The following is a 14,476-nucleotide window of genomic DNA, read 5'->3' as shown; positions in this document are numbered from 1 at the left end:
TGAGCTTCTCTGGCTTTACCTTGCTGTCTGTGACATGCCCCAGTAAACAGCATTCTTGCTAGTAGCCTTGAAAACAAAATGCCAGTGAAATTAGTCTTGCATACTTGAGAGACCAGGGATGAATCCATGACCAAGGGTTAGGAGTAGGCCTCAGATTTCTGACCTCTCACCATAGCATTTGATACACTGAGTATGTGAGAGCATTCTATGTGTGTTTAATGTGAGCTGTCCAAATCTGTGACAATGACTCTCTCTTCTGTTAGCTTATCCTGTCAACTGTCTGCTACCCAGCGCCCATGGCCCCTGCACAGATTGGACAACGCGCTGGTACTTTGTATATGATGTTGGGAAGTGCAACCGATTCTGGTATGGAGGTTGCCATGGTAATAAGAACAACTTTGCTTCTGAAGAGGAGTGCATGGGAACTTGCCATGTGTCTGTGGGAAGAAGTGAAGTGAGGCATCACCACCATGTTGCAATCCCCAACATCCAGTCTAGTTCCCGCTTGCGAGAAGGGAATGCACAGGAGCAAGAACAACAGTCTGTAAGAGGAGCCATCAGTCATGGCCACACAGGAGGATACGGAGCAGCTGTTCACATTGCACAAGGTGGCTCAGAGGCACTGCGCCATGTAGAAAGGGGTCAGGGAAGGACCATGATTACAGATGCACTGCCAGAGTCTCAGCAAGGGACTGCTGTGCTGGACAGCCGACAGCAGGGTTCTTATCACTCAACAGCTTATGGGGAAAGAAGGATGGATCCAGAAAAGCACCCACATGGGTTGGGGGAAACTGTGATTTCTAGACATGCCAACACACAACGGACTGTCAATGGTCAGACAGTTTACCATGAACGTGAAGAATGGAGGAGGCCACTTGGAGCAGATGAATCAACAGTGAATGGATTTGAATATCAAGCCCCACCAGACTCTTCCTTACAACATTCTCTGAACAGGTAACATTTTAATGCTAGTACGCTTTCCTACTGAGGGGCTGTTTTTCTACAGCATGAGAACCTTTGCTGTTATCAAAGACAGATACTCTATCAGTAACATTTCCTCGTGGAATGCCATCTACCTCATGGCAAGGATTTCCCATTGTTGTGAGACCAGTTGTGCATCTTTATATGCCAACGGTCCCATTGACTTCACAGTTGAGCATGGTTATACAACAAATGTAACAAATGAATAACAAATGTTATTCAGCTGTATCTTTCCTGTGCCCTCTCATCCCAGATTCTGAGGTTGAGGAGTTATATTTCTTTAGGCTCTGAGCAATCTCAAACTTTTCTTGGGATATATTGAACAACAGAAGTAGGTTACAAAAACATTTGGATATAGCCGCATGGATTTGGTTCATCATCTAAATAACACCACTCCTCATTCTCCAAAAGAAATGCATTTTCATAATTTTGGGGTTCTGTTATGCAAGGTGTCATCCCTCAGTTAGTGTCATTCCCCAGTTAGATATAGCTCTCTGAGACTCTATAAAGCTTTCTGTTTCCTAGCCCCAGCTGCATACTGTGGTTTAATACTATCCATTATGCCTTGGATCTACAGGGCTAGGTAAAATGGATTACTTAGTGCTCCTTGCCTTTGCAGAAATGTGGTGACACGTATTGGAGATTCTTTACTTGCAGCCATGAGTTTCTCATCATGTCTTTCAGATGGTAGGGATAGAGCTTTCTGGAAAATCTCTGTGTTTCTTTCAGGATCTTCTTGGAAGGATCAGGGTCTTCCACTGTGGAGGCAGGCCTGGGACAAAGCATCCGTCTTCTCTGCAAGGTGGGCAATTCCCCTTTCTCCAGAGTTGAGTGGCAGAAAGATGGACGACCTGTGGTATCAGACAGGTGAGCCTGCCTCTGCTTTCCCCCTCTGCCCCACCTACACTGTGGAACAAATCTTACTCATTTATACCAACTTGGTAGAATTTGGAAAAGGGAAGGGAAAATATTCTAGTATTTTAAACTTCCTACACTTTGAAAATAATAATTTGATAAATGGCTATAGAAACTCCTTATTAACACTAACTGTGTTGACAAAAGCTGGATTCTGTTGCCAGTGTTTGTTATAAATTAAGCAACTGCTACATGCATTTATGTATTTTGCATCAGTCAACTGGGCCATGCCTCTTATCAATATATGTCAGGCCAGTGTGGTGTACTGGCTGACTAGGATCTGGGAGGTCCAGGTTTGAAACCCCACTCTGTCATGGAAGCTTGATGGGTGACCTTTCTGGAGCAGGGGCATTCTTCACGGTAGATTTTGCTTCTGTTTTGCCACGGACTAAAGAAAAACATGATTTAAATGTTTTTTTCATGGCCGCGATTTATCCCCATCAATTATCTGTAGTTTTAGTTTTTCATGGGAACAAAGCACACTGTATTTGACAACGGTTTGGTCTGTCCCTTTTGCAGGAGCCCTCCCCTTCCAACAGGCTCATTGTTTATGCCTGCCCCCAGCTCCGCCCCAACTCCGCCCAGCAGAATACCTCATGCGGTTCACCAGCCCCAGCGCAAAAAACAAGCACCAGTCCCTCTGGTCTCCTCCATTTTTCTTCCACCCTCGCTCTGTTCTGCTTTGGGAATAGTCAGATTCCAAATTGGGGGTGGGGAAAGGCAGTGCTTTCCTCAAAGCTTCCCTCTATTTTCTATAGGTGTGGAACCCATTGCTCTTTAATGATAGACAGGATTGGGGGGGGGGGCAGGGAATCCATGTGCCCAGAGAAGTGTTTAGCTGAAAGTGGGAATGGGGGTGGGGGGAGAGGAAAGAAGGCCCCTGGATTGCGCGCTGGCCATGATCCAGCCACATTGCATCGTGAAAGACAGGAGGGCTCCTAGCTTGCGTGCCAGCCCCGATCCAGCCAGTGTGCATGGCGAGGGGGGGAGAGGAAAGAAGGCCCCTGGATTGCGCGCTGGCCATGATCCGGCCACAGTGCATTGAGAGAGAGGAGGGAGATAAGAGGAGGCTGGCCGCCCCTCTTCAGAAAAGTGATGGGAGGGAGTTTTGACTTGGGTTTTCCGCTCTCAGGATGCACATTTTCCCCATCCGATTTCTCAAAAATCCCCCCCTCCCCTTTGGGGCAGAAGGGCCAACAGCCCCTTCTCTTGAAGATCCCCCCACTGCCCTAGACTGAGCTGCCGCCACCACCACCACCAGCGTGCGAGGAGCACATGGCATGGCCCCGCCAGTCTCCCCCTGGAGCCATCCATCCAACGTCCCCCTGGGCTTGGAGGTGTGGGCCCAGCTCCAAGACCCATCCCGGGCGAGGGGCGGGGAAGGCGTGCGGGGACGGAGGGAGAGAAGTGCCAGGATTCTAGGCAGCCAGCCAAAGGGGTGGTATTCTTGTCCAAGCGCAAAACTCCCCCAGCCAATCACCGTTCTTGGGGGAGGAGAAAGGAGACGTCCCGGGGAGCGAAGCAAACATTTTTTCATGGGCATCTGTGCAAGAAAACACGTGTTCACAGGAAAGATCGTTTCAAAAGTGGTTTGAATTGCCTCTCTTTTAACCCGGCTTATTTTGCTAAGGGGGGAAACCACGGATCTGCAGTGAATAACCAAAATTTGACTCCGATGCAAATCAGCATCGAAACAGCAGCAAATGTCCGTGAAGAATACCCCACACTGTCAGATCTCAGCACCTCGTCCCGTTTTTTGCATAGGGAACTATGTTTAAAGTTTTATTAAGAAAGCCAGCGAGTTCAGCAAGTCATAGAAATTTAAGGCTAGAATACAGGCATGGGGAAATACTGGTACATTTATAGGGTACATACAATGGGGTTGATTATGTTCAGGGTACAATACGAAAGCACTAGGAGCGGCAGAGTTGTCTTAATAGTTCAGATACAAGGAAACAATACGGAAGTAAACTGCCGGTAACTACTTAAGAAAATGCATACAAGAATTTAACGCGTGCAGTAGCTAGACGATCTCCAGGGCTCCCAGGCATTGTTCTGCGGGACCTGGTATCATACTAGCGATTTCTCGGGCGTGTCTCCATTGTGGTGCAGATACCGGACGGGGGACAGAGTGCAAACGGGGAAGGACGGAGCGAACTAAAACTCCATTTTGTTCATGTGAGGAACTATCTTGTTTTATCCGGGATCGACAGAAAGCCTTAGCTGACACACATACACTCAGCCTAACCTAACTCACAGGCCTGTGAGGATAAAAGGGGGTCCAGAGGGGATCTAGGAAATTATAGGCTAGTTAGTCTAACATCTGTTTCAGATAAATTAGTAGAAACTGTTATTAAAGAGAGAGTGATTAAGCATGTCAAGGAACAAAGTCTGCTGAGGGAAAATACAATGTCTTCTGCAAAGGGAAGTTCTGCCTCATCAACCTCTTGGAGTTCTTTGAACAGGTTAACAAGCATATGGATAAGGTCGATTCAAGTAGACATAATATACTTGGACTTCCGAAAGGCTTTTGACATGGTATCTCACCAAAGACTCCTGAGTTAGCTTAGCAATCATGGGATAAAAGGACTGGTCATCTCATGGATTAAAAATTCACCAGATTGGCATCCACCACTCATGTGGAGGAGTGGGGAATCAAACCCGGTTCTCCAGATTAGAGTCTACCGCTCCAAACCACCACTCATAACCACTACACCCTGTTGGGGAAAAGGTAGGTTTATAAATGAACACACATGAACACACATGAAGCTGCCTTATACCGAATCAGACCCTTGGTCCATCAAAGTCAGTATTGTCTACTCAGACCAGCAGCGGCTCTCCAGAGTCTCAGGCAGAGGTCTTTCCCATCACCTGCTCGCCTAGTCCCTTTAACTGGAGATGCCAGGGATTGAACCTGGGACCTTCTGCATGCCAAGCAGATGCTCTACCACTGAGCCACAGCCTCTCCCCGTGAAGTAAATACAAATAAATGAAGTAAATACAAATAAATACATAGAGATGGTGTTCTGAACAGATTAGAGTGTCGGATTAGAATCTGAAAGTTTCAAATTTCCATTCAGCTGTGCATGTAAATTGATGACTTTGGGCCATTGCTCACTCTCTCACCTGAATCTACATCACAGGGTTAAGAAAACATAGTAGAGGTATAAACATTATGCTAATACTGTATTTAGGAGCCCCGTGGCGCAGCGTGTTAAGCTGCAGTACTGCAGTCAAAAGCTCTGCTCATGACCTGAGTTCGATCCCGACGGAAGTCGGTTTCAGGTTGCCGGCTCAAGGTTGACTCAGCCTTCCATCCTTCCTAGGTCGGTGAAATGAGTACCCAGCTTGCTGGGGGTAAAGGGAAGATGACTGGGGAAGGCACTGACAAACCACCCCGCAAACAAAGTCTGCCTTGGAAACATCGGGATGTGATGTCACCCCATGGGTCAGAAATGACCTGGTGCTTGCACAGGGGACCTTTACCTTTATCTTTAATACTGTATTGACCTCCAGGTGGTATGGTCAAGTTAGATAAGATTTAATCATATAATGTATCTTTGTTATCATGTATATTATGCCAATGACCTGCTTAGTCAGCGATACTTAACAATGCTCTCCCTTTGCCTTGCAGGCATACTTACCAGTCTGACAGTTCCTTGGTGATCAGCCAGCTCAGAGCTGAGGATGCTGGGACCTACATGTGTATAATTTCCAATGGGAGGACAGAACGCAGACAGATTCAGCTAAGGATCAAAGGTCTTTCACTGTTTCTGTCTTGAAACCGGAGCTAGCCTTGCCCATTTTTTCCAAGATCAAAAGGAAAATATCACCTTCTTATTCTGGGCTTAGGGAAGTCAACAGACCACCATGCCCTTAACACTTTTAGTATTTTGCAGAATGCTGATCATACCAGTTGTGTCAGTGTTAGCAAACTAGGCAGCAATGGCCATTCATAGTAAAAATAGTGGTGTAACAATCCTTCATAGCTGGCCTGCTTACAGCTATCCATAATGAGAACGTTTCATAGCTGATAGCTGTGTTACTGCCCAGAGATGAGTGCAAAGTTTCCAGGAAGGTGTCATAGTTTCTTTTTACAGCAGACACGGGATTTCTTGATTAGCATGTTCATAGTTTATCTCATCCAACTAGTTCCAGTGCTCTTACTCTCCCTCTTTTCACTCTGTGACATCTTTACTCTTATATTTTACCAATGACCATTCTCCCTGCCTTGCCATTAACTGATTGGCGTTTGGTACACACTGTCGCTGCAGAACCTTTGGATTAACTGCTCATAAATTTCACATGAATCAGCACTTAAACTGGAAAAAGAAACACAGTATATGTAATACCTTTTATTGGGGCCAACCCAAATGATGCAAAACATTGTGCAAGTTTGGGCTCTGATTGCTAGGGGGCACGACTTGGCAGACCTTAGAATTTCAATGCCACGACAATTATGCTTAACCACATAAGTGTTGGGCTTTCAAATGGGTACACGGTGGGTACTAAACATTTTCAGAGACTTTCAAAGCAAAGAGACAAACAGATACTTGCCAATTATTATATGTAATAGCAAAAGGCACTTTTACAATCCAAGGGGCAATCTCAGGCTTGGTTCCCCCTTAAAATTTCCACAGACAGAAGGATTTCTGCCTGCAGAATGTGATTTCCCTGCCTCCTGCTGTAGCCCAAAATATCCCCAAAATGCTGATTCTGGTCAAAGTGTGAATAGCTGTGGGATGGGAGAATTGGCACAAATTCCCTTTTCTACCCGAATTTCTTGGCAGGATCCAAGCCTTTGTCTGAATTTCTCTCTAGGTATCTATGGACCCTCAGTTGTGCAGGGAACCAGGCATCAGCTTAATCATGGACAGAATCATCAACATGGAGTATTTGGTTTAGGAGTTAGTACTGGGCATTCAGTTGTCTCCTCTGAGCATCCTCATTCCACATACAGGTAAGGTTACCAGCAGCTGAGATTATCCTTTGTTGTTTGCATTGTATCCAGTATCAGAAACTAGACTTTTTTTTGTTTTGTGAACTAGTTAGAAAAGAGAACTGTTTGGAGAATGGTCTGTGGTGATGGCATAATAAACCATGCCTCTTTTTATCTAGTAGAAAAGAGCAAGAATCCAGTAGCACCTTAAAGACTAACAAAAATATTTTCTGGTAGGGTATCTGAAGAAGTGAGCTCTGGCTCACGAAAGCTCATACCCTACCAGAAAATATTTTTGTTAGTCTTTAAGGTGCTACTGGACTCTTGCCCTTTTCTACTACTGCAGACAGACTAACACGGCTACCCACTGTGAATTATCTTTTTATCTAGTCTTAGAAATGGGGTTCGTAGTTGTCTCTTGGGGAAATGGCTAGTTGAAAGACAGCAGACATTGAAGCAGTAGTGCCAAAGCAAGGGAGGGGGGAGTTAGTTTTAGAAATAGCATCATATCTGCAAGAGGGAATAAAAACCAGGTGAGATCTGTGCTCTTAATGAAGACATCTGATTTTGTAAAGAGCTGGGTTGTTTCTAATGGATGGAGAGCACAGTTCTGTAGTAAAATGTGGTGACCTGTTTAAACCCGAGATAGTCAGCCCTGCATGCAGCAGAAACAGCCTGGAAATTCCTCATTTGGTGCAAATGGGGATTAAAGCTGACATCTCAGCTTTAATCTACTAGTGTTAGAGCATTTCAGAACTCTGCAGTGATAATGGGAACTGAGAAGTACTGCAGTCAGGTAGGTAGGTAGAAAGGGAGTCCCTGTTTGTTTTGTTTCTTCCCTTTCCTCTATCCATGTCTCTTCTGCTGCTTCTCCCAGGGTTCCAGGGCAAGTTTGATAGGCCTCCTGGTGCTCACTAATTGCACAAAGGAAGCAAACTCAATCACTGCTGTTCCATCCGGGATCTTCCTGAACCAGTGAGTTGATGGTGACAGTGATGCTTCATCTCTGTGTCGCCTGCTCTCTGTGCCCCCTCGCATGGAGTCAGGGGATTTGGGGTGTGCAGGCTGGCTGCTTGGACTGGGTGTGAGAGCAATCCCTCCCTAACCAGTTGACAGCCTGTGCCATTAGGAAGGTTGCAGAGGTCTGAGAGAATTGCACAGGCTTTTGGGGCTGGGAGCTGGGGAGAAGAGTCAGTGAGCCAAGTCTTGCTTGAATGAACCCCTCGCCCTACCCTGTGTGCATGCTGATGGGGTATTAGCTAGTGGCAGTCCCTCAATGGTTACAGGAAAAACAGCAGCATTTTGTTGAAATGTCTCCAGCCTTTCATGGAAAGCATTCAGTGGAGCCAGGCAGGCTGTTCAAAAGAACATTTTGTTACATGGGACTCTTGTGGCTAAAGGAGTTCTCTGGGCCTGAAGCCAGACAGACACTTAGGAAAGATGTATCTATTCAAGCTTGCACTTTGTAACGTGTTTAAGACAGAAGTGGCATACTGGCTGCAGCACAGCCTCTGAAGGAATCCACTTGTGCCCAGATCAAGTTGAGGAGCCACTGTGTGGACTCTAAGCGGTAAGGGCAAGGGTGGGGCAGACTATGCGAGCGCCCTTCAGAGGAGATAAAGATAAGGGGTTGAGTTATGGTATGAGCATTTCAAATAGAGCTGAAATATTGCTGTATTTTCCAGAGGGGGTAATGTGGGCTTCTACTTTGCAGGTTGAAAATGTACAAGAATGAGCCCTCAGTAGTTGATGCCAACATTGGGGAGCGAGTCAGATTGCCTTGCCGAGTCGAAGCTGCACCTTCCCTAACCATTGAGTGGCAGAAGGATGGGCAGCCCATCTCTTCTTCCAGGTAAGTGGCAGTGCTGGAGATAAATGCTGCTCTTCCATCATTTCATGGTTCCCAGGGGTGCACACTTGGAGGGCCTCCAGCCACTCCAAGGGCCATTGTGACTAATTCAAGAGGCTACATTGTTATAGGATAAAAGCAGGTATTTGTTGGCTCTTCTTTTCTTCCCTTCCTTATTGCACCTCTCTCTCTCTCTCTCCACCCAACTTGCCTGTGCTCGCACTTCCTCAGGGGAGGGCATTTGAGGAGGCTGCCGGACATAGCTTTCCCATGCTGTTTCTTCCCTTGTTACCAGGCACTTCTCCTATCAAAGAAACAGGCCAAGTATGTCTGGTCAATTCTGATTCCAGGCAGGTGCCAGATCACGCCAACCTATTCTCCGTGCTTCAGATGTCTTCTCTTCTGGCTTCCCCTCCAAGGTCTCTGCATCCCTATTTCAGTTACCCTAATTTTTCTGTTTCTGAACACCTATATCACAGTTATCCCTTCTTGTACTGTTCCTCACCCATTACTACAACCCCATTACTTAAAATATATTTATGTACCACTTTTCTGTCATAGCAGTTTCCAGATATACAGGTAATAACATTAAGACCAAGAACCATAGATTCAAATGATTAGCACAACACTGTCCATTTCTCTCCGCACCCTGTTGCACCCCGTTGCACTCTCTTCTTTTACTAGCACAGGTCTCTTGGCATTCCCATCAGTTTCCCAGCTTTTCTTCCTTCAGTGTATATTTTCCCTGTTTCGTTTCTCTCCTGTCTCTCTTTACTCTTCTTGGTGAGTTCGGGAGCAACAGCAACACATCATGCCGATTGGAAGAATTCTCAATGAAGTTAGGCTATCCAGCGTGGTTAGCTGGCCAACTGCAACGCACTGGAAAAACTGCCTCCAAAGCCACCATGTGCCTCTATATACAAAGAAAGGTGAAGCAGTGCAGACGTTCTCCCATCCCCACTCTCATGCTTCATGGGCAGCCTTAGATGATTCTCATCTAAGACCAGCAAATGTCTGTGTAGCTGGACAGAGGGACATTCCCCCTTCTCTCAACATTACTAGAACTTGGAGGCATCCAGTGTAGTTGATGGGCAATAGATTCAGGACAGACAAAAGGAAATGCTCCTTTTCTCAACAAGTAATTAAATTGTGCATTTCATTGTCAGTGGATATGATGATGATTGTGAACATAGATTAGATTCATGGGGGTGAGATTCATGGAGGAGAGATCCATCAATGGCTGCTGGCCAACTGTGAGTAAAGGGAACCTCCATATTCAGAAGCAACAAACCTCTGAATACCAGTGCTAGGAGGCAACAGCAGGGGAAACCTTGGCCTCTATGCCCTGCCTGTTGGTCCTCCAGGGCACCTGCTTGGCCACTGTGTGAAACAGAATGCTAGACTAGATGGTCTGATCCAGCAGGGTGGTTCTTAGATTGTTATCATGGATTTCTGTAGAGAGTAACTGGGAGGGGCTGATGCCTGGGAGCCCTTATGCTGTGTAGGGTTACTCCACACGTGTACGTGCCTGTGCACCCTCTCCGTTTAATAACTTACCCAGGCTTTGTTCTGGTAACTTAGTCTAGTCCAGTGGTCAGCAAAGTCATTAGTCAACAGAGCCAAATATCAACAGTACAACGATTGAGATTTCTTTTGAGAGCCAAAACACTTTTTAACAACCATTCATGCACAGGAGGTTTTGCCTTGGATTTGTCACTCTCTAGATGCACATTTTCCCCATCTGCATTCTCAAAACTCTGCAGGGGGGCTTATTGTTGAGTTTTGAGAATCTGGATGGGGAAAATGTGCATCTGAGTGGCAAATCCAAGGCAAAACCTCCCATTCATAAATTGAGAATCTGGATGGGGAAAATGTGCATCTGAGTGGCAAATCCAAGGCAAAACCTTCCATTCATAAATGGCCAATAACCCCCCATGCAGAGTTTTGAGAATCTGGATGGGGAAAATGTGCATCTGAGTGGCAAATCCGAGGCAAAACCTCCCATTCATAAATGGCCAATAACCCCCCCACGCAGTTTTGAGAATCTGGATGGGGAAAATGTGCATCTGAGTGGCAAATCCAAGGCAAAACCTCCCATTCATAAATGGCCAATAACCCCCCATGCAGAGTTTTGAGAATCTGGATGGGGAAAATGTGCATGTAGAGAGTACAAATCCCAAAAAGAGAGTACAAATGAATCAAACATGGCTTCGCCCCCCGGGCCCCGACCTCCTCCTCCTCCTCCTCCTCGCCGCCGCCTGGGCTCCTTCCTTCCCTCCCCGGCCGCGTGCCGTCCGCCCGTCCGCCCCTCCTCAGCGCCTCGGCCTTCTCTGCCAGCCAAAACCAGGGCGAAAAAACCCGCCCGCTGATTGGCTGCCGCCGCCCGCCTTGGCACCGCTGGCTCTCGAGCGCCACGTTCTAAACCCGGCCGCGCTGTGAGGGGAGGGAAAGGGGGGAGGAGAGGAGGAGGAGGGCACTTTCCAGAGCCGCACTCAAGGGCCCAAAGAGCCGCATGCGGCTTGCGAGCCACAGTTTGCCAACCACTGGTCTAGTCACTTATCAGACTGTTACAGTGATGTGACTTAGCTTCCAAACACAGTTTTGGAGTGAACAGTCTGGGATTGGTTCCAGAGTGGTTGCCATGTTCACTTGTTAAAGCAAAAATAAACAGGAGTCTTGCAGCACCATGAAGACTGAGTACACGTCATTAAAGTGAGAAGATGCTGAACACAGCTGTGTTCTACATAGTCTTCCTCAGGATGAGCCAGAAGAGGAACGAGTGCTTTTCTCTTTCATTAACTAGGGCTGGTGACAGCAGAGCATCAGACACCAGAACAAGTTATATTTTGATCTGTGTGAGATTTGGGGGTATCCTAAGACAACTATGGTTTTAGCAATTAAACAAGTTCCCGATACAAGGCCTGATCCATGTAAGTAAGTGTTTTGTATCTCTTCTCCCAGAAATCATGGTATGTTTGGGTTTTGATTCCCAGGCACAGGCAGCAAGCTGATGGTGCCTTGGTGATCAGTCGCCTGAGCGCTGAAGATGCTGGATTCTTTACCTGCATTGCTTCCAATGGCCGTGACCAGGATCAGAGAAGAATCCAGATTAGACCTCAAGGTACTGGGGAAAGGAGGGGGAGAAAGCTTTGATACCAAGAAAGCAGGCATCGGGAAAGAGTATTCCATATTTATTTTGTATTCTGTAAAGTCAAGTCATTAGGTCAAAGGAAGTCACTGACAGTTAATTCACACATGCAACTAAACAAACAGGAGGATGTCCAGGCAGGCTTTGAGCCCTGTGTAATTTCAACTGGATGAGAAGAACCTTTACAGAAGATGACCTGGGAACTTTGTAATGCTCTGGTATAAAGAAACTCCCCACACATTCCCACTTTCACAAACAGGGCAGCCCCATATGAGTCTGATTAAGGCAGTCACTCATATGAGGGAATTAGACCTAGGCTTTATCAGTAATACACATACCAGGGTATGTGTATTTTTTTTGTACTGAAGAAATACCTGTAAAGTGTTTAGGTTTCCTCCCCCTCCCCCCAGCTCTGGCCAGTATCTATCCACAAGGAACATTTGGGGTTGGAGTTTCAATAGAAGGTAGAGTTGAGTTTTTTTGGGGGGAAGAGGGAATGATTGCCACACCTCTTTCAGACTGTTTTAAGTTTGTAATTGAGATGAAGAAGATGAAGAGTTGGTTTTTATACCCTGCTTTTCTCTACCTTCAAGGAATCTCAAAGCGGCTTACAATCTCCTTCCCTAACCCCCTCCCCCCCACACACACACACAACAGGCACCTTGTGAGGTAGGTGTGACTAGCTCAAGGTCACACAGCACGCTGCATGTGGAGGAGTGGGGAATCAAACCCTGTTCTCCAGATTAGAATCCACAGGTCTTAACCACTACACCATGCTGTACCTTGTTAGAGCATGAATGTGTGTCTATGGCAACTACTACTGCTGTGCCTGATTGAACAATGTGTCTGTTCCTTGCTAAGAAGAGAATTCTTGGTGGTTGAGGGGGAGCGCCATGAGGCAAGAGGCATCTAAGGCCTTTTTTGCAGGGACGTTTCCCTGCAGCCACTCCCGCCGACTGCTTCAGGGCTTCCTTTTGATTATGCACGCCTTTTATGCCTGCCAGAGGTCACCTTGCACTCCCTGTGCGTTTTGCCTGAGTTTTCCAGATTCTGGCTAAAACAGCTTTTGGAAAACATGGCCAAAACACATGGGGAGAGCGAGGTGACTTCTGACAAGTGGAAAAGGCATGCATAATCAAGAGGAAGCCCCAAAGCAGTCGGTGGGGGTGACCACAGGGAAACGTCCCTGCATAAAATGCCTAAGTTATTAATTGAGGATTATATCAGGTGGTCTCTGGACAAAGAATCCTACTGTGGCTTGTTCTGAGAAAACTTTTCCTTGACTGATGATTAAGTATCCAGCTAGGAAGTCGTTTCATCCATGCAGCAAGGCTTTGGGCTGTTAAATTCATAGTACCCTTTCTGAAGTAATCTTCCTGATTATTGACAATACCCTTTCTTACCTAGGAGAGCTGAGAATCACTGGGTTGCTACCCAGCCTCTCTGTGTCTGAGGGAGAGAATACCCAGCTTCAATGCATTGTGACGGGCAACAATGTCAACATCAGATGGTCAAGGTAATGAAGCAAGAAATTAAGCATTAACACCAAGTAACCACCAGACAAAGATCTCTCAGAGTATGAACACCCTGGAGCAGTCCAGGCTCTGTTTGTGCTACAAGCCAAAGCCCACTTTTTATATAAGAACATATTCCTCAGAAGATCCTCTCTTAACCTGTCCTTGCTGTTAAAGTTTGTATTCCTCCCTTGGAATATGTAGGAGCCAGAAAAAGGCTCCATTTCAACATGGAAGGTAACTAGTCCAGTCCTTTCTTTTTGCTCAGGAATGGGATTCCGGTGAGAGCTGATGGCCATCATGTCCGTATGTCCCACGATGGGAGCCTTCATATAAACAATGTGCAAATAGGTGACGAGGGGTCCTACACCTGCAATGCCTACAGTGGTAGTAACTCCATCAGTGCCAGCACAGAAGTGAAAGTGATCAGGAGGAGGTCAGAAGGTGGGTATGTTTGGTAGAGCTTCTGCCTACGTCTCTAGTGGTTTAGGATTCCAGCCTGGAAACTGGGAATTTCTCTCTCTATGGGCTGCAAAGTAAAAAAGAATGGTGCAATACCTTAGGTACCCACATACTAATTATGTGCTAAGGTGCAAATAAAAAAGACCAGGCAGGTTGGGCTATCATTAAGCAAATATTATAAAACCAATACAAGACCCCTAGTTGCTCTGCCACATCGATTCGAGGGAGACTGGTACAGCCGAAGCTGTGGATTGTTGGTGGATTGTTGCTGGTGGGTTGTTGACGGGAGAAACACTGAGTGATCACGTCTGTGGCCACGTCCTCATTCTGACGTGCCATTAGAGAAGAGCTGCCGCTTATGTGACATTTGGTGCTCAAGGTTTGATTCCTTATTACAAAATACAGCTCATGAAAGGTGAAGTCATCTGGAATTTGTGGCTTTCCCCTTCAAAACAGCCCTGTGGCATCTGGCAAAGAAAAAGGGCTGTACCTGCAAGCATTGTGAAGGGAAAGGACCCTTTTTTTGTGCCCCTTGTAACTTGTGTGATAAAACGATTGTTTTGTATTCAGTGATCACACAATCATGGTGCAAAACGTAAGCTGCAACCAGACCTCTGACAGCACCCAGGAACTGTTTTCTTTTTAGTTTTGTCCTTGATTTCTTGGCT

The 14,476-nt window shown here is 46.3% G+C and overlaps 1 protein-coding gene across 1 annotated transcript in view; it reads left to right on the top strand.

Annotated features, from left to right (window-relative positions):
- The window catches only part of PAPLN (papilin, proteoglycan like sulfated glycoprotein), a gene marked incomplete at its 5' end in the record, with an annotated part of 83,315 nt that overhangs the window by 66,956 nt on the left and 1,883 nt on the right, over nt 1-14,476 (top strand). The window contains 8 exons of the mRNA XM_056851901.1: nt 264-954; nt 1,711-1,848; nt 5,531-5,655; nt 6,718-6,856; nt 8,550-8,687; nt 11,678-11,805; nt 13,240-13,348; nt 13,615-13,790. Of these exons, the coding sequence (XP_056707879.1) occupies nt 264-954; nt 1,711-1,848; nt 5,531-5,655; nt 6,718-6,856; nt 8,550-8,687; nt 11,678-11,805; nt 13,240-13,348; nt 13,615-13,790 (1,644 nt within the window). The remainder of the gene's footprint in view (nt 1-263; nt 955-1,710; nt 1,849-5,530; nt 5,656-6,717; nt 6,857-8,549; nt 8,688-11,677; nt 11,806-13,239; nt 13,349-13,614; nt 13,791-14,476) is intronic.

Source organism: Euleptes europaea, chromosome 6 (genome assembly GCF_029931775.1).
Source record: "Euleptes europaea isolate rEulEur1 chromosome 6, rEulEur1.hap1, whole genome shotgun sequence".
NCBI classification, from domain to species: Eukaryota; Metazoa; Chordata; class Lepidosauria; order Squamata; family Sphaerodactylidae; genus Euleptes; species Euleptes europaea.
This window is presented reverse-complemented; position numbering and strand designations above follow the sequence as displayed.